General features: G+C 51.6%; 1 protein-coding gene across 4 annotated transcripts in view; it reads left to right on the top strand.

The window, feature by feature from the left end:
- Positions 1-27,762, top strand: part of NADSYN1 (NAD synthetase 1) — a 138,673-nt gene that overhangs the window by 90,622 nt on the left and 20,289 nt on the right. For 2 of the 4 annotated variants that reach the window (XM_078619690.1, XM_078619689.1), the window contains exons 7-18: positions 730-818; positions 1,115-1,232; positions 3,166-3,297; positions 3,506-3,580; positions 3,736-3,860; positions 10,579-10,627; positions 10,739-10,841; positions 12,648-12,816; positions 12,941-13,076; positions 15,969-16,075; positions 17,209-17,340; positions 25,971-26,040. In XM_078619690.1, coding sequence (XP_078475816.1) covers positions 730-818; positions 1,115-1,232; positions 3,166-3,297; positions 3,506-3,580; positions 3,736-3,860; positions 10,579-10,627; positions 10,739-10,841; positions 12,648-12,816; positions 12,941-13,076; positions 15,969-16,075; positions 17,209-17,340; positions 25,971-26,040 — 1,305 coding nt within the window. Of the gene's footprint in view, positions 1-729; positions 819-1,114; positions 1,233-3,165; positions 3,298-3,505; positions 3,581-3,735; positions 3,861-10,578; positions 10,628-10,738; positions 10,842-12,647; positions 12,817-12,940; positions 13,077-15,968; positions 16,076-17,208; positions 17,341-17,756; positions 19,071-20,094; positions 20,170-25,970; positions 26,042-27,762 lie in introns of those variants that run through there. The other 2 variants (XR_013588857.1, XM_078619691.1) reach the window with 2 other exon arrangements.

The raw sequence follows: 27,762 nt of genomic DNA, 5'->3' as shown, positions 1-27,762 counted from the left end.
CCCCCGCCCACCTCCTACGCATTTTCCATATGCTGAATTCCTCTTGATATGCAAATTATTTTGTTTAGGCGCTCTTCTTCCCACCTCCCCCCCTCTAACCCAGCTTAAATATACGCTCCAAGCTTGGTGGTGTTTCATTCTTCGCCTGAGGACGGCTGCTTGCGTTGTGGCCGAAACGTCGTGAGAATTGTTTTATTATGTTTTATTTTTATTATTTTATTACTTCCCTTCTACGTGACTTTACCGAAAGAACCAAGAAGATGAATCCCTGCAGTCACGAAAGCTTTAAATCGAAATTTGAGTGAGTGGAGTTTGTCTGTTCTCCCCCTGTTCTGCATGGGGTTCCCTCCGTACGGCTTGTCCAGTTTCCCTCCTCCCCATAGCTAAACCCACACAACACACACACACACCACACACACACCACACACACACATACCACACACACTACACCCACACACACCAAACACTACACACACTACACACACACCACACACACCACACACACACCAAACACGCACAGCGCAACTTGCTATCGGCCAAAACCACATCCCCCAACAATGCTGACAAATCAACTGCAGAACCACTCGATTGGGATCACACAGTCGCCGCAGCAGCAGCAGCGACATCGCCCCCCCCCCCTCCGCCTGTTGAGCCTCCTGAGCGAGAGTCTGGAAGCTGGGCCCGCCGGTGACGATCGGTGCCGGCGGCTGTGGGGGTTGACCGCGCCAGGTGACGGTGCCGCTGGGTGACGCCGTGCTCGCCACGCTGGACACCTGCATCGGCAGCGAGAGCTGCGAGGAGCTCTGGGCCCCCCACAGGTAGCAAAACAAAGGGGAGGGGGGGCGTGTTATCAGTGGTTGTGGCGGTGGTGGCGGTGGTGTTAGTTGTGGTGGTATCGGTGGTTGTGGCGGCGGTGGTGGTGGCGGTATTGGTGGTTGGTGGTGGCGGTATTGGTGGTGGTGGTAGTATCGGTGGTGGTGGTATTGGTGGTTGTGGCGGTGGTGGTGACGGTGGTGGTGGTAGCGGTTGTGGTGGTGGTAGCGGTGTTGGTGGTGGTGGGAGTTGTGGTGGTGATATTGGTTGTGGTGGTGGTGGTGCTGTGTGCGTGCTGCAGTCCCCACGTGGCTATGGGTCTGGACGGGGTGGAGATCTTCACCAACGGCTCCGGTAGCCACCACGAGCTGCGCAAGGCTCACGTGCGAGTCGACCTCGTGAGGTCGGCCACCACCAAGGTGGCAGACTCACACCACACACTCACCACAGACTCACACCACAGACTCACCACAGACTCACCACAGACTTACACCACAGACTCACACCACAGACTCACCACAGACTCACCACAGACTCACACCACAGACTCACCACAGACTCACCACAGACTCACACCACAGACTCACCACAGACTCACCACAGACTCACACCACAGACTCACCACAGACTCACACCACAGACTCACCACAGACTCACCACAGACTCACACCACAGACTCACCACACAGACTCACACCACAGACTCACCACAGACTCACACCACAGAATCACCACAGACTCATCACAGACTCACCACAGACTCACACCACAGACTCACCACAGACTCACCACAGACTCACACCACAGACTCACCACAGACTCACACCACAGACTCACCACAGAATCACCACAGACTCATCACAGACTCACCACAGACTCACACCACAGACTCACCACAGAATCACCACAGAATCACCACAGACTCACACCACAGACTCACCACAGACTCACCACAGACTCACACCACAGATTCACCACAGAATAATCACAGACTCGCACCACAGACTCACCACAGACTCACCACAGACTCACACCACATACCCACCACAGACTCACCACAGACTCACCACAGACTCACCACACATACTCACCACAGACTCACCACAGACTCACACCACAGACTCACCACAGACTCACACCACAGATTCACCACAGACTCACCACAGACTCACCACAGCCTCACACCACAGACTCACACCACAGACTCACCACAGACTCACCACAGACTCACACCACAGACTCACCACACAGACTCACCACAGACTCGCACCACAGACTCACCACAGACTCACACCACAGACTCACCACAGACTCACCACAGACTCACACCACAGACTCACCACAGACTCACCACACAGACTCACCACAGACTCACACCACAGACTCACCACAGACTCACCACAGACTCACCACAGACTCACCACAGCCTCACACCACAGACTCACCACAATACTATAGAAAGGCACTGCCACTGTAATCATGAGCTGATCAATTTTTCTGTTGAATATCCACAATACTATAGAAAGGCACTGCCACTGTAATCATGAGCTGATCAATTTTTCTGTTGAATATTTCAGATTTACTGCATCACTCCACATGCCGCACTCCTCCCCTCATTAATAATCATGAGCGGGTGACGTCACTGCACATGCCGTACCCCTCCCCTCATTAATAATCATGAGCGGGTGACGTCACTCCACATGCCGCATCCCTCCCCAATCATCATGAGCGGGTGACGTCACTCCACATAGGGCAACCCCCCCCCCCCTAATTAATAATCATGAGTTGAACAATTTTTATATTTAATTTGTCTGATTTACTGCAATATACACCCATCCATGGACGGGCAAACAAGCTAGTAATCCATATGGGGGTTTTTTGGTGGGTTAGATGGCGTAAATATGAATGTGTTGTTAAACTCGACACTACCCGATGGCACAGCCAATAATTATCAGCAAGGGGCTTGTGATGTAAACAACACGTGGCCAATTCGTTACCACTCCATCACTAACCGGTTGCCGTGTGTTGGAGAGTTAAACCCACAACAGCGATTACGATTCGAGTAGCTGGTGACGTTTCGCTGGTGATTAGAACAACAACAACCACAACAACAACCACAACAATTACAACAACAACCACATCAACAACCACAAAAACAACGACAAAAACCACAACAACAATCACAGAAACTACAACAACCACGACAACCACAAAAACCACAACAACCACATCAACAACCACAACAACAACCACAAAAACTACAACCACATCAACAATCACATCAACAACCACATCAACAAGAAGCAGCCTCGTTGGGCGACAGAACAGAGTGGACTTGTGCCCGTGCGTGCAGAGCGGTGGCGTCTACGTCTTCTCCAACCAGAAAGGCTGCGATGGAGACCGCCTCTACTACGACGGCTGTGCCATGATCGCCGTCAACGGGAGGCTGCTGGCGCAGGGATCACAGTTCTCACTCGACGATACGGTGAGCGGCGCTACTCACTACCACCCACCACCCGGTGCCTACCGCCCACCACCCACCCACCACCCACCACCCCAGCAGCGTGTGGGCTTCACGGGGACCCGTGCTTGCGTGTGCGTGCGTGCATGTGCATGTGTGCTTGCGTGTGTGCATGTGTGCTTGCGTGTGCGTGTGTGCATGTGTGCGTGCTTGTGTGCACCCGGGAGCGCAGGAGGTGATCACGGCCATCGTGGACCTGGAGGACGTTCGCAGCTACCGCGGGGAGAGGTCCTCCAGGAACCTGGCCGTGAGTGGCGCAACGGCGGCGCCGACCACCCTCACCGACACCGCTTCTCCCCCCTCCCCTCCCCCGCTGCCGTGTGCCGAGGCTACGGTTGGACGGGCGGCGGCGGTGGTGGCGGTGGTGGTGGTGGTCGAGGAACCTTTTGTGTTTGTGTGCAGGCGGCGCGGAGCGGGCGCTACCCGCGCGTCCGCGTCCCCTTTGCGCTCTCCTCGCACGATGACCTCACGGTGACCCCCAGCCCCTACCTCGAGTGGTGCTACCACTCGGCGGAGGAGGAGATCAGGTGAGGCCTACTCCGAAGCCTCCTCCGACGCCTGAGCAGCCCCACGCTTACATCCATCAGCCCCCCTTCCTTCCATCCATCAGCCCCCCTTCCTTCCATCCATCAGCCCCCCACGCTTACATCCATCAGCCCCCCTTCCTTCCATCCATCAGCCCCCCTTCCTTCCATCCATCAGCCCCCCTTCCTTCCATCCATCAGCCCCCCACGCTTACATCCATCAGCCCCCCACGCTTACATCCATCAGCCCCCCACGCTTACATCCATCAGCCCCCCTTCCATCCATCAGCCCCCCACGCTTACATCCATCAGCCCCCCACGCTTACATCCATCAGCCCCCCACGCTTACATCCATCAGCCCCCCTTCCTTCCATCCATCAGCCCCCCTTCCTTCCATCCATCAGCCCCCCTTCCTTCCATCCATCAGCCCCCCACGCTTACATCCATCAGCCCCCCACGCTTACATCCATCAGCCCCCCACGCTTACATCCATCAGCCCCCCTTCCATCCATCAGCCCCCCACGCTTACATCCATCAGCCCCCCACGCTTACATCCATCAGCCCCCCACGCTTACATCCATCAGCCTCCCTTCCTTCCATCCATCAGCCCCCCACGCTTACATCCATCAGCCCCCCTTCCTTCCATCCATCAGCCCCCCACGCTTACATCCATCAGCTCCCCACGCTTACATCCATCAGCCCCCCATGCTTACATCCATCAGCCCCCCATGCTTACATCCATCAGCCCCCCACGCTTACATCCATCAGCCCCCCTTCCTTCCATCCATCAGCCCCCCACACTTACATCCATCAGCCCCCCACGCTTACATCCATCAGCCCCCCACGCTTACATCCATCAGCCTCCCATGCTTCCATCAATCAGCCCCCCACGCTTACATCCATCAGCCCCCCACGCTTCCATCCATCAGCCCCCCACGCTTACATCCATCAGCCCCCACGCTTACATCCATCAGCCTCCCATGCTTACATCCATCAGCCCCCCACGCTTACATCCATCAGCCCCCCACGCTTCCATCCATCAGCCCCCCACGCTTACATCCATCAGCCCCCACGCTTACATCCATCAGCCCCCACGCTTACATCCATCAGCCCCCCTTCCTTCCATCCATCAGCCCCCCACGCTTACATTCATCAGCTCCCCATGCTTACATCCATCAGCCCCCCATGCTTACATCCATCAGCCCCCCATGCTTACATCCATCAGCCCCCCACGCTTACATCCATCAGCCCCCCTTCCTTCCATCCATCAGCCCCCCACGCTTACATCCATCAGCCCCCCGCGCTTACATCCATCAGCCCCCCGCACTTACATCCATCAGCCTCCCATGCTTCCATCAATCAGCCCCCCACGCTTACATCCATCAGCCCCCCACGCTTCCATCCATCAGCCCCCCACGCTTACATCCATCAGCCCCCACGCTTACATCCATCAGCCTCCCATGCTTCCATCAATCTGCCCCCCACGCTTACATCCATCAGCCCCCCACGCTTCCATCCATCAGCCCCCCACGCTTACATCCATCAGCCCCCACGCTTACATCCATCAGCCCCCACGCTTACATCCATCAGCCTCCCTTCCTTCCATCCATCAGCCCCCCACGCTTACATCCATCAGCCCCCCTTCCATCCATCAGCCCCCCACGCTTACATCCATCAGCCCCCCACGCTTACATCCATCAGCTCCCCATGCTTCCATCCATCAGCCGCCCATGCTTCCATCCATCAGCCCCCCACGCTTACATCCATCAGCCCCCCTTTCTTCCATCCATCAGCCCCCCACGCTTACATCTATCAGCCCCCCACGCTTACATCCATCAGCCCCCCACGCTTACATCCATCAGCCCCCACGCTTACATCCATCAGCCTCCCTTCCTTCCATCCATCAGCCCCCCACGCTTACATCCATCAGCCCCCCACACTTACATCCATCAGCCCCCCACGCTTACATCCATCAGCTCCCCATGCTTACATCCATCAGCCCTCCATGCTTCCATCCATCAGCCCCCCACGCTTACATCCATCAGCCCCCCTTTCTTCCATCCATCAGCCCCCCACGCTTACATTCATCAGCCCCCCACGCTTACATCCATCAGCCCCCCACGCTTACATCCATCAGCCTCCCATGCTTCCATCAATCAGCCCCCCACGCTTACATCCATCAGCCCCCCACGCTTCCATCCATCAGCCCCCCACGCTTACATCCATCAGCCCCCCACGCTTACATCCATCAGCCTCCCATGCTTCCATCCATCAGCCCCCCTTCCTTCCATCCATCAGCCCCCCACGCTTACATCCATCAGCCCCCTACGCTTACATCCATCAGCCCCTCACGCTTACATCCATCTGCCCCCCACGCTTACATCCATTAGCCCCCCTTCCATCCATCAGCCCCCCACGCTTACATCCATCAGCCCCCCACGCTTACATCCATCAGCCCCCCACGCTTACATCCATCAGCCTCCCTCCCTTCCATCCATCAGCCCCCCACGCTTACATCCATCAGCCCCTCTTCCATCCATCAGCCCCCCACGCTTCCATCCATCAGCCCCCCACGCTTCCATCCATCAGCCCCCCACGCTTACATCCATCAGCCCCCCACGCTTACATCCATCAGCTCCCCATGCTTACATCCATCAGCCCCCCACGCTTCCATCCATCAGCCCCCCACGCTTACATCCATCAGCCCCCCACGCTTACATCCAACAGCCTCCCATGCTTCCATCCATCAGCCCCCCTTCTTTCCATCCATCAGCCCCCCTTCCTTCCATCCATCAGCCCCCCACGCTTACATCCATCAGCCCCCCACGCTTACATCCATCAGCCCCCCACGCTTACATCCATCAGCCCCCCTTCCATCCATCAGCCCCCCACGCTTACATCCATCAGCCCCCCACGCTTACATCCATCAGCCCCCCACGCTTACATCCATCAGCCTCCCTTCCTTCCATCCATCAGCCCCCCACGCTTACATCCATCAGTCCCCCTTCCTTCCATCCATCAGCCCCCCACGCTTACATCCATCAGCCCCCCACGCTTACATCCATCAGCCCCCCACGCTTACATCCATCAGCCTCCCTTCCATCCATCAGCCCCCCACGCTTACATCCATCAGCCCCCCTTCCATCCATCAGCCCCCCACGCTTCCATCCATCAGCCCCCCACGCTTACATCCATCAGCCCCCCACGCTTACATCCATCAGCCCCCCACGCTTACATCCATCAGCCTCCCTTCCATCCATCAGCCCCCCACGCTTACATCCATCAGCCCCCCTTCCTTCCATCCATCAGCCTCCCATGCTTCCATCAATCAGCCCCCCACGCTTACATCCATCAGCCCCCCACGCTTCCATCCATCAGCCCCCCACGCTTACATCCATCAGCCCCCCACGCTTACATCCATCAGCCTCCCATGCTTCCATCCATCAGCCCCCCTTCTTTCCATCCATCAGCCCCCCTTCCTTCCATCCATCAGCCCCCCACGCTTACATCCATCAGCCCCCCACGCTTAAATCCATCAGCCCCCCACGCTTACATCCATCAGCCCCCCTTCCATCCATCAGCCCCCCACGCTTACATCCATCAGCCCCCCACGCTTACATCCATCAGCCCCCCACCCTTACATCCATCAGCCTCCCTTCCATCCATCAGCCCCCTACGCTTACATCCATCAGCCCCCCTTCCTTCCATCCATCAGCCCCCCACGCTTACATCCATCAGCCCCCCACGCTTACATCCATCAGCCTCCCACGCTTATATCCATCAGCCCCCCTTCCTTCCATCCATCAGCCCCCCACGCTTACATCCATCTGCCCCCCACGCTTACATCCATCAGCTCCCCATGCTTACATCCATCAGCCCCCCATGCCTCCATCCATCAGCCCCCCATGCTTACATCCATCAGCCCCCCACGCTTACATCCATCAGCCTCCCTTCCTTCCATCCATCAGCCCCCCACGCTTACATCCATCAGCCCCCCTTCCTTCCATCCATCAGCCCCCCACGCTTACATCCATCAGCCCCCCACGCTTACATCCATCAGCCCCCCACGCTTACATCCATCAGCCTCCCATGCTTCCATCAATCAGCCCCCACGCTTACATCCATCAGCCCCCCACGCTTCCATCCATCAGCCCCCCACGCTTACATCCATCAGCCCCCCACGCTTACATCCATCAGCCTCCCATGCTTCCATCAATCAGCCCCCCACGCTTACATCCATCAGCTCCCCACGCTTACATCCATCAGTCCCCCACGCTTACATCCATCAGTCCCCCTTCCTTCCATCCATCAGCCCCCCACGCTTACATCCATCAGCCCCCCACGCTTACATCCATCAGCCCCCCACGCTTCCATCCAGCAGCTCCCCACGCTTACATCCATCAGTCCCCCACGCTTCCATCCATCAGCTCCCCACGCTTACATCCATCAGCTCCCCACGCTTCCATCCATCAGCCCCCCACGCTTACATCCATCAGCCCCCCACGCTTACATCCATCAGCCCCCCACGCTTCCATCCATCAGCCCCCCACGCTTACATCCATCTGCTCCCCACGCTTACATCCATCAGCCCCCCACGCTTACATCCATCAGCCCCCCACGCTTACATCCATCAGCCCCCCACGCTTACATCCATCAGCCCCCCACGCTTACATCCATCAGCCCCCCACGCTTACATCCATCAGCTCCCCACGCTTACATCCATCAGCCCCCCACGCTTACATCCATCAGCCCCCCACGCTTACATCCATCAGCCCCCCACGCTTACATCCATCAGCCCCCCACGCTTACATCCATCAGCCCCCCACGCTTACATCAATCAGCCCCCCACGCTTGCATCCATCAGCTCCCCACGCTTACATCCATCAGTCCCCCACGCTTACATCCATCAGTCCCCCTTCCATCCATCAGCCCCCCACGCTTACATCCATCAGCCCCCCACGCTTACATCCATCAGTCCCCCTTCCTTCCATCCATCAGCCCCTCAAGATTCCATCCATCAGCCCCCCACGCTTACATCCATCAGCCTCCCATGCTTCCATCAATCAGCCCCCACGCTTACATCCATCAGCCCCCCACGCTTTCATCCATCAGCCCCCCACGCTTACATCCATCAGCCCCCCACGCTTACATCCATCAGCCTCCCATGCTTCCATCAATCAGCCCCCCACGCTTACATCCATCAGCTCCCCACGCTTACATCCATCAGTGCCCCACGCTTACATCCATCAGTCCCCCTTCCTTCCATCCATCAGCCCCCCCCACGCTTACATCCATCAGCCCCCCACGCTTACATCCATCAGCCCCCCACGCTTCCATCCATCAGCTCCCCACGCTTACATCCATCAGTCCCCCACGCTTCCATCCATCAGCTCCCCACGCTTACATCCATCAGCTCCCCACGCTTCCATCCATCAGCCCCCCACGCTTACATCCATCAGCCCCCCACGCTTACATCCATCAGCCCCCCACGCTTCCATCCATCAGCCCCCCACGCTTACATCCATCAGCTCCCCACGCTTACATCCATCAGCCCCCCACGCTTACATCCATCAGCCCCCCACGCTTACATCCATCAGCCCCCCACGCTTACATCAATCAGCCCCCCACGCTTGCATCCATCAGCTCCCCACGCTTACATCCATCAGTCCCCCACGCTTACATCCATCAGTCCCCCTTCCATCCATCAGCCCCCCACGCTTACATCCATCAGCCCCCCACGCTTACATCCATCAGTCCCCCTTCCTTCCATCCATCAGCCCCTCAAGATTCCATCCATCAGCCCCCCACGCTTACATCCATCAGCTCCCCGCGCTTCTGTAGTGACTGGGAATGTCACCGTGTGGTGCTGGGCCTGCGAGGCCACGGCGGGACATCTACTGTTGTGTGTACACCCCGGACACACGGGGTGTAGTACCAGCCCTAGTGGGGGCTTGGGTGAGCGCTGGCTAAGCGTGTGGTGCGGGCTCCCGTTGAGAGAGAGCGAGAGAGCGTCAACCAGCTGGGGTTACATTGGGGGCACGATACTCTGGCTGACCTGGGGACACATGACCGGATGATACTGGAGGGGGGCCACCGGTGGAGGGGGCCAAAGGGTGGTCACGTGGTCCGGGAAGAACTCTCGAGAGCCTTCGGGCAAGGGGGCGAGAGAGTCCGAGAAGGTGGGCGGGGCGAGAGGCGGAGCCGGCCCTAGCCCGGCCCCATATAAGGGGGGGCCCCGTGAGGGGCTCGGGGTTCTTCCTGTTGGAGAGGCAGGAGATCCACGTCAAGCTTGAAGAAGCCTCCAGCCACGCGGTCCGGGACCCAGCTCGCGGTCCGGACCGGGATAGCAGAACCGTGTCTAGTTCCGCCGTAGCGTGGTTAGTTGGGTGATCACCACCCGAGAGGGTGTCGTGTTAATAGCCCTAGGAGTACGCTGTGCAAATTAGTTAATAAACGTGTTGCTCCCAAGACAACGTCTGCGACTCAGTTGGACTCACTCCACTTCCATCCAGACGGCCGCGTCCTCAACATCACCACCATCATCATTATCACCACCATCACCACCACCAGCATACCGTACGTTGAACTTCTTTGTGTACGTTAGCCAACCATGCTAATCGGTGGTGCGGGGGGAGGTGGAGGACAACAAACTGAATGCAAATAGTCCGTAGTGAGTCGGCTGTTGCAGGCCTGCGCCTTTACTCCACGTTCTGTCTTGCAGCCTGGGCCCCGCCTGCTGGCTCTGGGACTACCTGCGGAGGAGCAACCAGGTGACTCCGCATAGCCACACTCCACACAGCTTCCCCTCTCACAGCTTCCCCTGTGCGATGATCATACGGTGATCGTGCGGTGATTGTGTGGTGCTTGCGTGGCGCTTGCAGGGAGGGTTCTTCCTGCCGCTGAGCGGAGGCATCGACTCGGCGGCCACCGCCTGCATCGTCTACTCCATGTGCCGCCTCGTGTGCCGGGCCGCCCTGCAGGGCAGTGAGTGCCCTGCACCCGCTGGCGTGGACGTTGGCGCCGCTGTGTGACGGCTCGATCCAGCGCTTCCCCACGCCCAGCGTGTTCTTGCCGGAGTGAATCCGCGAGTGGAGATCGCAGCGTCAGTAACCGTCGGTAGTTAGCGGTAGACGATCGACCGGGTGAGCGGGCGCACGGGTGCCGCGGTGGCCAGGAGATGTTAACCACCTCGCCTGGTGTGCAGGAGGTCGTGGGACCGATCCCGACCCTGACGACGCCTGCTGCTGCTGTATATTTAGAGTTTGCGGGTCTCTCTCTCTTTTTTTTTTACGATCAGAGGAAGCAAGAAGATGCTCGGTGTAGTCGGCACTTTGCTTCGTTCATGATTTCGCTTTTTGTTTTTCTAACGCTTTGCTTTATGTAAACCTCCCCCCCCCCTTTTTAAATGAAAGATTCACAAAAGATTTCACGCTCTGCTCTCCTTACCCCTTCCCTCTCTCTCTATCCCCTCTCTCTATCCCCTCTCTCTACCCCCCCCCCCCTCTCTCTCTCTATCCCCTCTCTCTCTACTCCATGTCTATGTTCCCCCTATGTTTTATATGTAATATATGTAATTTATTTTTTATTTTTTACAAGTGCTGCATCTGCACCCAGCCCTTCTCGCCCCGTGGTGGTCGCGTGGAGTTTTCTCTGGGCCTTCCGGTGTTTCCCTCCACATTTAGAATCGACGTCACCACACGTTTAGAGTTATTTGGCTGCTGCTATGAATTTCCACGTGACGATAATAATAAGCCACTTCTTTGAGCTACGATTTGTGATAGCTCAGTGGGGCCTTACCTGGTAAAATAAAAATTGTTCAATTTAGAATGGGTGAGTGAGTGGGCGAGTGGGTGAATGAACGAGTGGGCGAGTGAGTGAGCGTGTGAGCAAGTGGGTGAATGAGCGAGTGGGTGAGCGAGTGGGTGAATGAACGAGTGGGTGTGTGGGTGAGCAAATGGGTGAATGAACGAGTGGGTGTGTGGGTGAGAAAGTGGGTGAATGAACGAGTGGGTGTGTGGGTGAGCATGTGGGTGAATGAACGAGTGGGTGAGCGAGTGGGTGAATGAACGAGTGGGTGTGTGGGTGAGCAAGTGGGTGAATGAACGAGTGAGTGGGTGAATGAACGAGTGGGTGTGTGGGTGAGCAAGTGGGTGAATGAACGAGTGGGTGAGCGAGTGGGTGAATGAACGAGATGGTGTGTGGGTGAGCAAGTGGGTGAATGAACGAGTGGGTGAGCGAGTGGGTGAATGAACGAGTGGGTGTGTGGGTGAGCAAGTGGGTGAATTAACGAGTGGGTGAGCGAGTGGGTGTGTGGGTGAGCAAGTGGGTGAATGAACGAGTGGGTGTGTGGGTGAGCAAGTGGGTGAATGAACGAGTGGGTGGGTGGGTGAGCCAGTGGGTGAATGAACGAGTGGGTGAGCGAGTGGGTGTGTGGGTGAGCAAGTGGGTGAATGAACGAGTGGGTGTGTGGGTGAGCAAGTGGGTGAGTGAACGAGTGGGTGTGTGGGTGAATGAACGAGTGGGTGTGTGAGTGGGCGAGTGGGTGATTGAACGAGTGGGTGTGTGGGTGAGTGAGTGGGCGAGTGGGTGAATGAACGAGTGGGTGTGAGTGGGCGAGTGGGTGAGCGTGTGAGCAAGTGGGTGAATGAACGAGTGGGTGAGCAAGTGGATGAATGAACGAGTGGGTGAGCGAGTGGGTGTGTGGGTGAGCGTGTGAGCAAGTGGGTGAATGAACGAGTGGGTGTGCGAGTGGGCGAGTGGGTGAATGAACGAGTGGGTGTGTGCATGCAGACACTCAGGTGATGGGCGATGCGCGACGTCTGCTGGGCGACGCCGACTACGCGGCGTGGGAGCCCGAGCGGCTGTGCGGGCTACTTTTCACCACCTGCTACATGGGCAGCGAGAACTCCTCCGGCGACACCAAGCGGCGTGCCTCCCAGCTCGCAGCGCAGATCGGCAGGTGAGGCCTGCGCTGGCACTCCTCAATCAGCTGCTCGGTCGGCTGCTTGGTCACGGCTCGATCGGAGCTCGATCAGCCACCACTTGGGCGTGTGTAGTGATGGCTGTGTGTGTGTGTGACACAGCCACCACCTGGGTGTGTGTATCGACGCGGCCGTGCAGGCTGTGGTCTCTGTGCTGCGCGTGGCCACGGGGTTGACTCCGCGTTTCCTTGCCCACGGGGGCAGCGCCCGGGAAAACCTCGCCTTGCAGAACGTCCAGGTGACTAGAGATGCACGCTGACACCCACACGCAGACTCGCACGCAGACTCACACGGAGACCCACACGGAGACTCACACGGAGACTCACATGGAGACCCACACGGAGACCCACACGGAGAGCCACACAAAGACCCACATGGAGACTCACACGCAGACTTACACGCAGACTCAACAACAACAACCGCCATTCGCCACTAAGTGGCGGTGACGTCACCACGACGCTTGTGCCAGGCCATGTGCACCTTGAGGCCACGTGAAGTGTCGAATGCCCGCTGGCAGATCACGGGGCAAACCCAGGTGCCACGGGTCGACTGATCGAGATGACCGAGATGACTGGCTGATGCACCACCTGTGCCCCCTACTGTGCCAACTTGCTGTGCTTTAGCCACCCGGCGCTCCGCTCGTTGTGGTGAGCGTCTCTCCTCCGCCCTCCGTTGTTGTTGGAGGGCGACTGCCTCCAACTGCCCAGTAGCGTCCTTCACGAGCCTCCTCCACAGAGGCCGATCTTGACACCGCTGGTACCAGTCATCGGCAAATCCACTCAGCTCTACGTCCTCCTGTACCACATCACTCCAACTCTTCTCTAGCCCGTGCCGCGCCCGTTTAGCCCCCTCGATCCGGCTGAACAAAAGCTGTTTAGGCATGCGGTGGCTGGGCATGCGGGCTACATGACCCATCCAACGCAGCCTTGCCTACCGGAGGAGCTCACCGATGGGACTCTGCCCAGATCTTTCAAGGATTTGTGAGCTCCTCACACAATCCAGCCTGGTTAAACCCAGGATGGATCGTAGGCAGGCCAGCCTAAATGTTTCCAACCGGCGAAGATGCTCCATTAGGGGGGTCCACGTTTCGCAAGCGTAGAGAAGGGAGGGAATCATACTCTTAGTTCTTTCGGTAAAGTCACGTAGGTAAAAAATGAAATAAAAATTAATAAAAATAAAACAATAAAAAATAACGACGTTTCGGAGGCAACACAAGTCTCCGTCATCAGGTGGGACCGTCACAGCCAGATTTGCTGCATCAAGTGAGGCAAGGATTCAAGATGTAAGCCCTTAAATGCAAGTTGAGGGGGGAGGAGAGGGGGGGGAGCTTATCAGAATGTGGTAGCCAATGAATGGAACGTATCGGGAGGGAGGGGGGCGGAGCTAAAAGAAGGCACGAAGTGCTACGTAGAACGTATCGGGAGGGGGGAGGGGGCGGGGCCAAAAGAATGCACGAAGTGGTACGCAAGAGCCGGCGACGTGGACGTGGTTGTGTGCAAGTAACTATTGTTGCACATGCTAACGTATTGGACGGGGAGGGGGAGGGGGGGCTAAAAGAGGGTATGGGGTGCAAGTGTCCGTGGACATGTGTATGTACAAGCACCTGTTGATACACATGATAGAAAAGAACGAAAATGCCCATGTTTATACCAGTGTTGGCTGACAATAAAGAGAGTACTGTTAAACACTAGGGATGTTAACACTCGGTAAAGTAAGGTAAGATGGTCCAAAAATGTGCAATTAAGTCTTTTTTCATGGTTGATAACATCTTTCCAATGATTACTAAGTTTGTACCCATCATCACGGTTGAAATTATGTCTGTGTTTGTATATCTGAATGGCTTCGTGTACAAACCTTTGATGGTAGCCAGAGGGTTTGCAGAGCACCTTAGTCTCGGAGAAAACAATCTCATGAGAGCCCACCGCATTGTAGCAATGATCGGCAACGGCGGAAGACTCAATTTTGCCGTGTTTCAAATCTGACTTGTGCTCGCGGACACGATCAGAGACATGACGTTTCGTTTCCCCAATGTAACAGTCACCACAGCTGCAACTCAGTTTATAGACTCCAGGGTATTGCAAGCTTAGGGATGACATCCTTCACAGATGGAATTAGATCACGGATTTTATGTACTGTACTGAATCGGACTTGGATCTTATGTTTGTTTAGAATTTTGGAGATCTTTTTGGTCACGCCTGCTATGTATGGCAACGTGATAGTTTTGATCGGAGATTCATGTCGCTGTTTCTGTATGGTGGGAGAAACAGCTTGGCGGATGGTGCGTTCAGAGTATCCGTTCATCCTGAGGGCCCGATGTACATGTCTCAATTCACTGGCCAGGTGGTGTTGGTCAGAGATGCCATGACTTTACCGAAAGAACTAAGAGTGTGAATCCTTGCAGTCACGAAAGCTTCAAATCTAGAATTAAGGGAGGGAATGACTGTGGCGAGAAGACCTGAAGCTTCGTGCGGAGCGACAGACCAGGTAGCTTCCACACAGCGTTACGCAACCGATGAAAATATATTGCCGCTCGACTGATTCGGAGTGAGACCTCTGCTGTTAAACTGGAGCCGGTCATAAGCACACTGCCCAGGTATGGGAAACTCTCCACTCTCCACAACTGCCCCATCGCCGATTGGGAGTTGTGGGGGTGGAGTGTCCGATGGTACAAAATACCCAGGCAGGTGCTTAGTTTTGATGTGGTGGTTGTTGACGTGGTAGTTGTGGTGATGGTTGTTGACCTAGTGATGGTGGTGGTGATGGTTGTTGACCTGGTGGTGGTGGTGATGGTTGTTGACCTGGTGGTGTTGGTGGTGGTGATGGTTGTTGACCTGGTGGTGTTGGTGATGGTTGTTGACGACCTGGTGGTGGTGGTGGTGATGGTTATTGACCTGGTGGTGGCGGTGGTGATGGTTGTTGACCTGGTGGTGGTGGCGGTGATGGTTGTTGACGACCTGGTGGTGGTGATGGTTGTTGACCTGGTGGTGGTGGTGGCCGTGTGATGCGCTGGCAGGCCCGTGTGCGCATGGTCCTCTCCTACCTGTCTGGTGATGGTTGTTGACCTGGTGGTGGTGGTGGTGGTGATGGTTGTTGACCTGGTGGTGGTGGTGGCCGTGTGACGTGCTGGCAGGCCCGTGTGCGCATGGTCCTCTCCTACCTGTTTGCCCAGCTGGGCCTGTGGGCTCGGGGACGCCCGGGAGGACTCCTCGTGCTGGGGTCGGCCAACGTGGACGAGAGGTGCGGGACTCACCCCACGCACCGCCCTGTAGCCCCCAGGGTACCCCCCACGCACCGCCTGTAACCCCCAGAGTACCCCCCCACGTATCCCCAAGTACCCCCAAGTACCCCCGTGTTAGAATCAGAATCTGTACTTAGACTGCAGGAGGAATCCGATGAGCTACAAAGCTCTTTGTCACAGATGTCCAGTAGGGGCACGGGTCAGAACGATACAATAACAAACAATATACAAACAAATACAAATGAAACTAAGCTATTTTTGTGTATCTTACCAGGTATGGCCCACTGAGGTATTAACTTCTTTTTCAGAAGTGACCTGGCTGCAAATGATAGCTCAACAAAGTGGAATTTATAGCAGAAAAATAAACCTGAGTCATCTAAAAAAATTTTTAATGCCTTATGTAACCCTATCAGCCCTCTGTGTAGCTGTAATAAGTAACAGAGTGATGATGGTGAACGGTGATGAGCAGTCGTGTGGTACTGACCCTGTGACTTTGTATATGTATGTTGAACTTCTTTCCCACCGTACGTAGCCAAGCACGCTAATCAGAGGTACAGGGGACGGACAGCATTCCAAAGATAAAAGTCAGTTCTAAATAAATTAGTTTGTCAATGTCGATGATTTAAAAATGCGTAGCTCCAGTGGCTTCATATTCTTAGGGTGTTTCGGTAAAGTCACGTAGATAGGTTCAAATTAAAAATATTATATAAACAAAAACTACAACATTTCGATCACAACATTAGCGATCCTCATCAGGAGGAAAACAGAGAGGGGAAGCTGCTGAGGCAGGCTGTCTTTAAAGGTTTACAACGGATGTAGCCCCAGGGTCATAAACGAAGTGGGCAGTGCTAGTGATGTCGTAGTTTTTTGTTTATTAATTTGAACCTATCTACGTGACTTTACCGAAAGGCTCAAAGAATATGAATTCCTGCAGTCACGAAAGCTTTCAGTCAAGATCTCCAGTGGCTTCCTAATATCGGAAGGAAGAGCGTTCCAGACGGCCGCAGAAGTGCATCATGACCCTGGCAACCTTGGACTCTGTGACCCTGTGACACTGACCCTGTGACACTGTGACCCCATGACCCTGGGACTCCTCTGTGACCTTGTGGCCGCCTGTGTCTGCGTGGCGCAGCCTGCGCGGGTACCTCACCAAGTACGACTGCTCCAGCGCCGACATTAACCCCATCGGTGGCATCAGCAAGAGCGACCTGCGCTCCTTCGTGCGGTACTGCGAGCGCGAGTTTGGAATCACCGCCCTCACCAGGTGAGCTTCGGTCTCGTGTAGTAACAATCATCATCGTCTGTAATTTACGCTTGGGTCACCCGGGACAGTCTCTTGAGGAATCCGGGACATCTGTGGTATGGCCCCGTTGAGCTGCTATGTAGTCGCTCTTTTTCAGAAGCGACCTGGCTATCACAAATGATAGCTCAACGAAGTGGCTTATAATCATCATCATGTGAAAATTTATAGCAGCAACCATATCTTACCTATAAAAGTATTTTTTTTGTCTGTTTAACACGTAGGCTTTCGCGACCAATATCATCCATAATAGAGGTTTTTGGGTTAGATCGCATAAATATATAAATGTGTCGTTATTAATTTTTTTTCCGTCTGTCTGTGTGTGTGGACACACCTTGTGACGCTTTTAATTCACAAATTTGCTGGGTTTACGTTTTAAGCAAACTACACACATACGACACAATAAGCCCCCGACCGTAGAATCGCGATTTGTTTTTCCCATCCGTCAAATGTATAGTAGTTAAATTAACAATTTCTTACTATTTATTATATTACTACGCTGAGCATGCGCCAAAGCACACATCTGTGCATGCGCGGAAACGCTGATCCGTGGTTGCCCTAACAATGCACACCAGACGAGATCCAACTAATACTTTAGAACGTAAGACTACTGCAATAATTGCAAATTCATTAATCCATAAGACTGAGAAAAACCAAATTAAAACAAGGGCCTCAAAACCACCTAGACTGTATGGGCTACCAAAGATGAATAAAATTGGCATCCCATTACGACCCATAGTCAGTACAATTGGCTCTGCTACATATAAATTAGCAAAATATATAACTAAACAAATACAGCCCTACATCGATAGGACATCTTCCTTCATAAGAAATTCAGAACATCTTGTGAATGGGATTAAAGATATTAAAATTAACCCTAATAATAGTATGGTGAGTTTTGATGTGATTTCTCTATTCACAAAGGTTCCAGTGAACGAGTCGCTTAAATGACTTGCTACACTAGTGTAATGCGAGCAAGGACAGGGTGGGCACGGACTCCGCGCCACTCACGCGGGCCGGAGTATTAGGGGAGGTGGAGCCTGGTCGTCGGGGTGAGTGGGGGCGGAGTCAGGGTCACGTGAGGAGGAGGATATAGGGTGAGAACCGGAAGGGGATCGGGAGTCGAGAGAGAGTAAAGATAGATGGAGCCACGCGGGGTGCTGGCGGAGGGGTGGCACGAATTGCCACGTGGTCGGAGTCACGGCACCGTCGGCCAGCGGTGTACGTGGAGCAGCGGAGTGGCTGCAGAGTGTGCGGGAGCACACGGAGCAGCAGGGTGGCTGCAGAGTGTGCGGGAGCACACGGAGCAGCAGGGTGGCTGCAGAGTGTGCGGGGCACACGGGCAGCGGTGTGGCTGCAGAAAGAGCGGAGGACTCGAACGGCGTGCGGAGGGCACGCGACGGAAGAGGTGCGGGTCCGATCGGGGACATCGCGGGGTGCGAGACAAGAACCCAATAAAGGACAGACGGAGACCAACATTGCCTAAGAGTCCTTTATTACACTAGTAAAGAATACAGGTTTGGGACACTGTCTACCAGACGAGCGCTCTGAACTCGCCAAATTGAAAAAGAGAGAGGACATAGTCATCCTCTCAGCCGACAAGGGCAATGCTACTGTCATCATGGATAAAACCACATACAACAACAAAATCCAGGACCTTCTTAATGATGGCAGTTACACCAAAATTAACAAAAGATCCTACCAACCGCCTGGCTACAAAAACCAACAATATCATTAACAATTAGACTTCTCTAATCGAACCATTCAAGCGGCTCTCCCTAAAACCTTCTGCTGCTAGACCACCCAGATTCTATGGTCTTCCAAATATCCATAAAGAAGGTACTCTATCTTCTTGGTTCTTTCGGTAAAGTCACGTAGAAGGGAAGTAATAGAATAATAAAAATAAAACATAATAAAATAATTCTCACGACGTTTCGGCCACAACGCAAGCAGCCGTCCTCAGGTGAAACCAGGTCTGTCGAGGCGACAGCGTCTGAATAAAACAGCACACGTGCTTGGAGCATATATATAAGCTGGGTTAGAAGGGGGGGGGGGGAAGGGCGCCTTGACAAAATAATTTGCATATCAATAGGAATTTAGCATATTTATGGGAAATGCAGGTATGTGATTAGTACTACTTATGTCCGTGCATTATGCAGGATTAGCAGCATCCAAGGGAGGGGATATGGGAAATGCAGGTATGTGATTAGTGCTACTTTGCCCGTGCATTATGCAGGATTAGCAGCATCACAGGGAGGGGATAGGGGTAGCATTAATAAAGGGAAGAAGTGTTAATAGTATGTAGCTGCAGTAACTAAAACCACCACGTAAACAACTAAAGTATAAACTACATAGTATCATCATTATACTAAATATACTCTATAATAAGCTGAGTTACTAACAGTAAGTAATACATTACAATTCTACGTCGTAAAAAATATAATATGCTTCCATCTAAACTTTATTCTCTTACATCACACGAGTCTACACCGTACTATATACTGCCATAGACAAACCCAACATTAAATTACATACTGTATTGCTATAAACCTTATCCATTGTAATATTACACTATGTATTATTCTACCCACCCTAATGTATATCACACTGCTGTATATTCACTATACAATTACGATACTATATATTACTTTGTACATTGTATTAAGCATATACATTTTTATACTATTTGTTATTATACCGTTGACCGTCGTGTGAAAGATACTAAGAGGAAGAAACAAAATATGTCAATGCAGCGGAGCAAAGAATCCATTCCCTGCGGAGAATACAATGCCAGTGAGTGGAACGCGGTCTGAAAGTCACCGTAAACGTGAACATAATCAGTTAAGATCCGAAATGGTTTATTACGTCCTTCCAATGATTATATATATGCTCCAAGCACGTGTGCTGTTTCATTCAGACGCTGTCGCCTCGACAGACCTGGTTTCACCTGAGGACGGCTGCTTGCGTTGTGGCCGAAACGTCGTGAGAATTATTTTATTATGTTTTATTTTTATTATTTTATTACTTCCCTTCTACATGACTTTACCAAAAGAACCAAGAAGATGAATCCCTGCAGTCACGAAAGCTTTAAATCGAAAGGTACTCCATTTTGGCCCATCGTTTCCACTATCAACTCGCCTACCTACAAACTGGCCCGATTTCTGTCTGAGACCTTGCTTTCATTCACGGGCAAGACTACCTCAGCAGTACGTAATTCAGCTCACTTGGTCTCTCTAATCAAGGGCATCTCACTGTCTCCAGATGATTTGCTTGTCAGCTTTGATATAGTATCTCTGTTCACCAAGGTTCCTGTACGTGACACCTTAACAATAATTGAAGACTTGGTCCAACATGGACTGAATCCTGATCTACCAACTTTGGTTAGGCACTGCCTTACCAACACTTACTTCACCTGGAATGGTACTTTCTACAAACAAAATGAAGGTAGCCCCATGGGTTCCCCCTTATCACCAGTGATAGCGAATGTTTTCATGTAGAAATTTGAAACAGATGCCATCCAGACATCCACCCTACGTCCATCCTTGTGGAAGAGATACGTAGATGACACTTTCGTCATTTGGCCACATGGCCTGCCAACATTGAACCAATTTCTCAACCACATCAATTCCATATACCCATCCATCAAATTCACCATGGAAGTGGAAAAGGATGGTAAGCTACCATTCCTGGATGTTTTGGTTGAGAAGAGGCCTGATGGCTTGTTGGGACACTCTGTCTACAGGAAAACCACCCACACAGATTCCTATCTAAAACCTGATTCCCACCACCATCCGGCCCAGAAGAATTCCCTCATCAAAACACTACACCATAGGGCCCACTGCATCTCCGACCAACAACACCTAGCCAGTGAACTGGAACACGTACACCAAGCCCTCAAGATGAATGTGTACTCGGACCGCATTATTTGCAAAGCTGTTTCTCCAACTATGGAGAAACAATCTCCTGAGAAGCCATTCAAGACCATGACTTTACCATACATAGCGGTGTTACCAAAAAGATTTCCAAAATTTTAAACAAACACAAGATTCAGGTCCGATTCAATGCAGTACACAAAATTTGTGATCTAATCCCATCTGTGAAGGATGTCATTCCTGACATGCAATACCCTGGAGTCTACAAATTGAGTTGTACCTGCAGTAGCAGTTTCGTTTGGGAAATGAAACGACATGTCTCGGACCGTGTTCGCGAACACAAGGCAGATCTGAAACACAGCAGGACCAATACCTCTGCCGTAGCTGACCATTGTTATAATGCTGTGGGCTCGCATGATATTGTTTTTTCCGAGACCAAGGTACACTGCAAACCTTCAAAGGTTTGTTCATGAAGCCATCCAGATATATAAACATATACATTACTTCAACTGAAAAGATGGATACAAATTGAAAAATCATTGGAAGGATGTTATTAACCAGGTAATGCCTTAACTGCTTGTGGTTGTTTCCATTGTACCTGCCGATTTACTAGTACATTTCACCCCCCCCCCCCCCCGTGTCCCACCCTCCTTCCCCCCGTGTCCCACACTCAGCTTCCCACTTTTAGCCCTGCCCATTTCCCCCCCCAGCCTCACGTCTTCTTCCCCTAGTGCTTACGCAGCCCCCCCCCCCTTCCTCTACCCCACACCCTCCCCCCCCCTCTCTCTCTCCCCCCCCCCCCCTTGCCTCCCCCCTTTCTTACCTATATAACCTCTTGCCACGGCAGCTCTCTCGCCTACTTCAGCATTTTTTTGCTGTGGTCGTTCCACCTGATGAAGATTGCTTGTGTTGCGATTGAAACGTCGTGATTTGTTTTATTTGACTTTATTTCTACCTACGTGACTTTACCGAAATAATTAAAGAGTATGGATTCCTGCAGTCACGAAAGCTTCAAGTCAAGAGAGAGGTGATTTCTTTAAACAAAAGGAAGGCTCCGCAATGGGCTCTCCTTTATCTCCTGCTATAGCAAATCTGTACACGGAAAACTTTGAAACAAGAGCACTTGTCTCGAGTACATTAAAACCATCTTTTTGGTTGAGATATCTTGATGACACTTTGGTTGTCTGGCCACATGGTAAAGATATACTTAATGATTTTCTAAATCATCTCAATTCACAAACCCGGCCATCCAGTTCACCACGGAAATGTAGGTGAATAACACACTCCCGTTCCTCGATATTTTGCTTGGACAGCCCAGCCCCAGCTGACCAAGTTGCCACCTTGGCCGGCTGGGCAATCTAGGCGAGCCCAGCGGCTCTCCATTGGACTAGGCCTCACCACGGCACTTTGTATAGATAGTAGATACTGCTATAGAGTCGATATATACTATTATAGAGTCGGTAGATACGAATATAGAGTCGGTAGATACTACTGTAGAGTAGGTAGATACTACTGTAGAGTTAGTAGATACTACTATAGTCAGTATATACTACTGTAGTGATAGCAGATACTGCTATAGAGTTAGTAGATACTGCTATAGACTCAGTATATACTGCTATCAAGTCGGTAGATACTACAGTTAGTAGATACTACTATTGTCAGTATATACTACTGTAGTGATAGTAGATACTACTGTAGAGTAGGTAGATACTACTGTAGAGTTAGTAGATACTACTATAGTCAGTATATACTACTGTAGTGATAGCAGATACTGCTATAGAGTTAGTAGATACTGCTATAGACTCAGTATATACTGCTATCAAGTCGGTAGATACTACAGTTAGTAGATACTACTATTGTCAGTATATACTACTGTAGTGATAGTAGATACTACTGTAGAGTAGGTAGATACTACTGTAGAGTTAGTAGATACTACTATAGTCAGTATATACTACTGTAGTGATAGCAGATACTGCTATAGAGTTAGTAGATACTGCTATAGACTCAGTATATACTGCTATCAAGTCGGTAGATACTACAGTTAGTAGATACTACTATTGTCAGTATATACTACTGTAGTGATAGTAGATACTACTATGGAGTTAGTAGATACTACTATAGTCAGTATATACTGCTATCAAGTCGGTAGATACTACTATATAGTTAGTAGATAGTACTATAGTCAGTAGATACTACTGTAGAGTTAGTAGTTACTACTATAGTCAGTGGATACTACTGTAGTGTGTCAACTGAAGCGCACACACTGTTGTAAGAGGCAACGTATTTATTAAATACTTTATTATACACTGGTTCTGTTTCTAAGTGTGGCTAACTTATCCCAGGCTGCTGAAAGCTCCCCTCGCTCCCCCGGGGGCCGCTGAGGGGTCACGTGGTATAGAGGAGCTCTCGGGAGCCTTCGGGAAAGAGCTCGAGAGATCTAGAAGGTGGGCGGGGCGAGGGGCGGAGCCAGCCCCAGCCCAGGCTGATATAACGGGGGCCCTCCGTGAGGGGCTCCGGGTTCTTAACTGTTAGTGAGTGAAAATCCACGTCAGGTTGAAGAAGCCTCTAGCCACGCGGTCCGGGATCCAGCTCGTGGTCCGGACCGGGATAGCGGGACCGTGTCTAGTTTTGCAGTAGCGTGGTTAGATGGTAATTCAACACCCGAGTGTAGGTTACGTTATGTTGTGTTGAGTTGATGTAATAATATAAAATAAATTAAATCACGACGTGACGATTGCAACACAAGCAACCATCATCAGGTGGGAAAACTACAGCAAGAAATGTTCTTGCTGTGGGTTTCCACCTGATGATGGTTGCTTGTGTTGCAATCGAAATGTCGTGATTTAATTAATTTTATTTTATACCTACGTGACTTTACCAAAAGAACCAAAGAGTATGGATCCCTGCAGTCACGAAAACTTCAAATCTAGGTTGATGTAATTAATTGTGTTGCTCTCAAGACAACGTCTGCGACTCAGTTTAACCCACTACACTGCTATAGAGTCAGCAGATACTTCTATATAGTCTGCAGATACTACTGTAGAGTCAGCAAATACTACTATAGAGTTAGTAGTTACTACTGTAGTTGGTGGAATACCACTATGGAGTCAATAGATACTACTATAGATTCAGTCGATACTCCTATAGTTATTAGATACTACTGCAAAGTCAGTAGTTTCTACTATAGAGTCAGCAGATACTACTATAGAGTTAGTAGTTACTACTATAGAGTCGGTAGATACTACTATACTGTCAGTAGCTACTACTGTGCTCAATAGATACTACTGTAAGTCAGTAGATACAACTGTAGAGCCAGATACTACTGTAGAGCCCAGCCATTACTATAGAGTCACTAGAAATACTCACTCTATTGTGTGTAGGATGTGTAGGTATATATGCCTGCAGGGGGGTAAAAATATTTTTTGAGACTGGGGGGTGGACAATTTTCGGAAACCTTTTAAATCAACTATTTACCCCCACTTTTTATTACTTTTTGGACTTCTGCAAGCCTCTTATAATTTTGTTGACGGACAAATGGACAGACAAACGGAATGCCGGACTTTCACAATAGCTTCGTATTTGTGTATGTATATGTTATGCTTTTAAGAGAAGACAAGTTTTGAAATATATTTTTCCCCCGGACAATGCCGGGTACTTCCCGCAAGTACTCTGTAAACGTGTGGTGTTGATTATAAATGTGGAGGGAAAAACCGGAGGAACCGGAGAAAAATTCACTCGACTACGGGGAGACACGCAAATTCCAAATATACAACCAGGTGTCGTGGTCGGGATCGAACCCACGACCTGTTGTATATTATTTCTTATATCACAGTTAAAATGTAGGCTTAGTTTATTTCTTGAAAAGTTTCATGGTCTTGGAAAATTTGGTGAACCATAAATATAACCCTCAGGTCAACGGAACATTTTGGGTGTTTCGGTGGCAAGATGTTAACTGCCTTGCCTAATATAATGAGGTCGTGGGTTCGATCCCGACCCTGACGCCTACTCTATATTTGGAGTTTGTGTGTGACTCTCTCTCTCCGTGGTCATGTGGATTTTTTAGAATCAACATGCATTTAGAGTATTATAAATTTCCATGCGATAAGCCACTTCGTTGACCTATCATTAGTGATGGCCAGGTCGATTCTGAAAAAGAGCTTTCTAGCTCAGTGGGGCCTTACCTGGTAAAATAAAATAGTTGAGAATAGCACTGCTGCTATGAATAACCTTACACCTGGGGCTTTACACCTGGTAAAATACAATTTTTTTTATAGATTTTAGAAAGTGGGGTGAGCTGACCACTTCTTCTTTCGTACGGCTGATGTAGGTGCAGCGCAATAACTACAATTTCACATTCAAGTGGACAAGTCAGATAACCGCGTCAGGAGCAAGCAGAGTAGTCGTGTATTATCATCAATGCCGTGATGTCTCCTTCGTATTTCTTGTTTATACGCTGTACGGTCTGTTATAGATGACCACAGTTGCACCACTACTCCTGGAGAGTTTTTAACTTTACATTTGTGCATCAGCTATCCGCCTCTGCTGCCATGGTTTGTGCAGTGGATGCAGTTTTGGGTGGACCGTGAGCAGCTTCGTAGAAGATCAAACCCAAGCGATCTTCTGTGTTGGGTCTTTCACACTGACTGCTGAGCTGCTGTGACAGCAACAGCTGTAGCAACGTGTCGTGTAAGTGCCGTGAGCCAGACCGTGTGGTGTTCCCAGCATCCTGGAGGCACCCCCCACGGCTGAGCTGGAACCGCTGGCAGACGGTCACACAACTCAGACGGACGAGGTGAGAGAGAGGGAGAGAGAGACCGCACCACCACTACCCAACCACCACCACCTCCACCTCTCACCTCGTCGCTGAGCCAGTGACCCATCAGGCAGTCTTAGCGTAATTCACCCGGCGCGTTGAGAGGAGCTTCACGGACAATTAAGAGTGGTACGCGCACACCCAGATGCGAGGAAGTCATTGGGGCGAATCCATTTTTTTTCTTTGACCAGATGTCAGGCACCACTACTATCGATGTATTTTTGAGGAAGCGACCTTGGCCTCACAAATGAAAGCCCAACGAGTTGCCTTACGGTCCTCGCGTGGACAATCATAGCAGCCTCACACCTGGTAAAATAATACAAAACTGTTTTGAAAAGAGGAGTTTAGTCTCCCACACGCCTTACCCACTGGTGTAACCGCTGCACCGCCTCTCCCAACTTGGGATGACGCTCACACGCACACACACACTTCACCAGACACACACACTTGCTATTAATTTAACTATTTTAAAACTAAACTATTTTTTTTATTTTATCAGGTCTAAGGCCCCACTGAGCTGTGTAGCTCTTTATCAGAAGCTAGCTGGTCATCACAAATGATGGCTCAACAGAGTGCCTTATCTTGTGGAAAATTATAGCAGCCAAATGCTCTCAATGCACTTTGATTCTAAATGTGGAGGGAAAAACCCGGAGGACCAGGTAAGGCCCTTACTCAGCCTTTGTTGCTCTCTTTTAGAAGTGACCCGGCTATCCCAAATGATGGCTCAACGAAGTGGGCTTAGCGCTATCATCGTCACGTGGACATTTACAGCAGCGGCCAAATACTCTAAAAGCGTGATGTTGATTTTAAACGCAGAGGGGGGAAAATCGGAGGACTCGGAGAAAAATCCACGAGACCACCACAGGGAGAGAGAGCGACAACACGCAATCTCCAAATATACAACAGGCATTAGAGTCGGGATCGAACCCATGACCTCCTGCATACCAGGTGAGGTAGTTAACATCTCTTAGCCACCAAATCAATGATGCGTAAATTAGATAGAAGCTAAATTGACGAGAGCAAATGACGATGAACGAATGGATGGAATGAATGAATTGATTGAATGAGCGGCAGCAATTTAATGAGAATATGAAGAGGGAGCAGGAACGATGGTGGTGGTGGTGGTGATGAGGAGGGAGGGGCGATTAAAGGTGGGGGGGGGGGGCGTGGGCTGAGCTAGGGGAACAAAAAGTGAGTCTCGAGGCAGGAGCGGAAACGAAGTGACTGCTTCGTGTGGAGAGGAGGAAAGTTTGTTGCAGTGAAGCCTGGTCTTCGTCATCATCATCATCATCGCCATAATCATCATTATCGTCGTCATCGTTGTCATCATCATCGTCGTCATCATCATCGTCGTCATCGTCATCATCGTCATCAGCAACGTCATCACTATAATCAGCAACATCATCACTATCATCATCATTATCGTCATTATCATAATCATCGTCATCATCGTCACCGTCGTCATCCTTATCGTCGTCATCATCATCGTCATCATTGTCATCATCGGCATCAGGCCTCATGGGTTGGAGTTGGCCAAACAAATGTAGGAGCACAGATCGCAGGGAAACGGTGGTTGTGGGTGGGATTGGGCGGCACCTCCTCCCCCTTTGCACCCGTGGGGGAGTTTCTCCGGGCACTTTGCTTTTCCTCCCGCACCTGTGGACAACTCGGGCACGGTTTAATGCCCAGCAGCAGCAGTAG

Source organism: Lampetra planeri, chromosome 64 (genome assembly GCF_965212315.1).
Source record: "Lampetra planeri chromosome 64, kcLamPlan1.2.h2, whole genome shotgun sequence".
Classification (NCBI taxonomy): domain Eukaryota; kingdom Metazoa; phylum Chordata; class Hyperoartia; order Petromyzontiformes; family Petromyzontidae; genus Lampetra; species Lampetra planeri.
The sequence above is the reverse complement of the archived record's forward strand: the minus strand, read 5'-3'. Positions and strand labels throughout refer to the sequence as shown.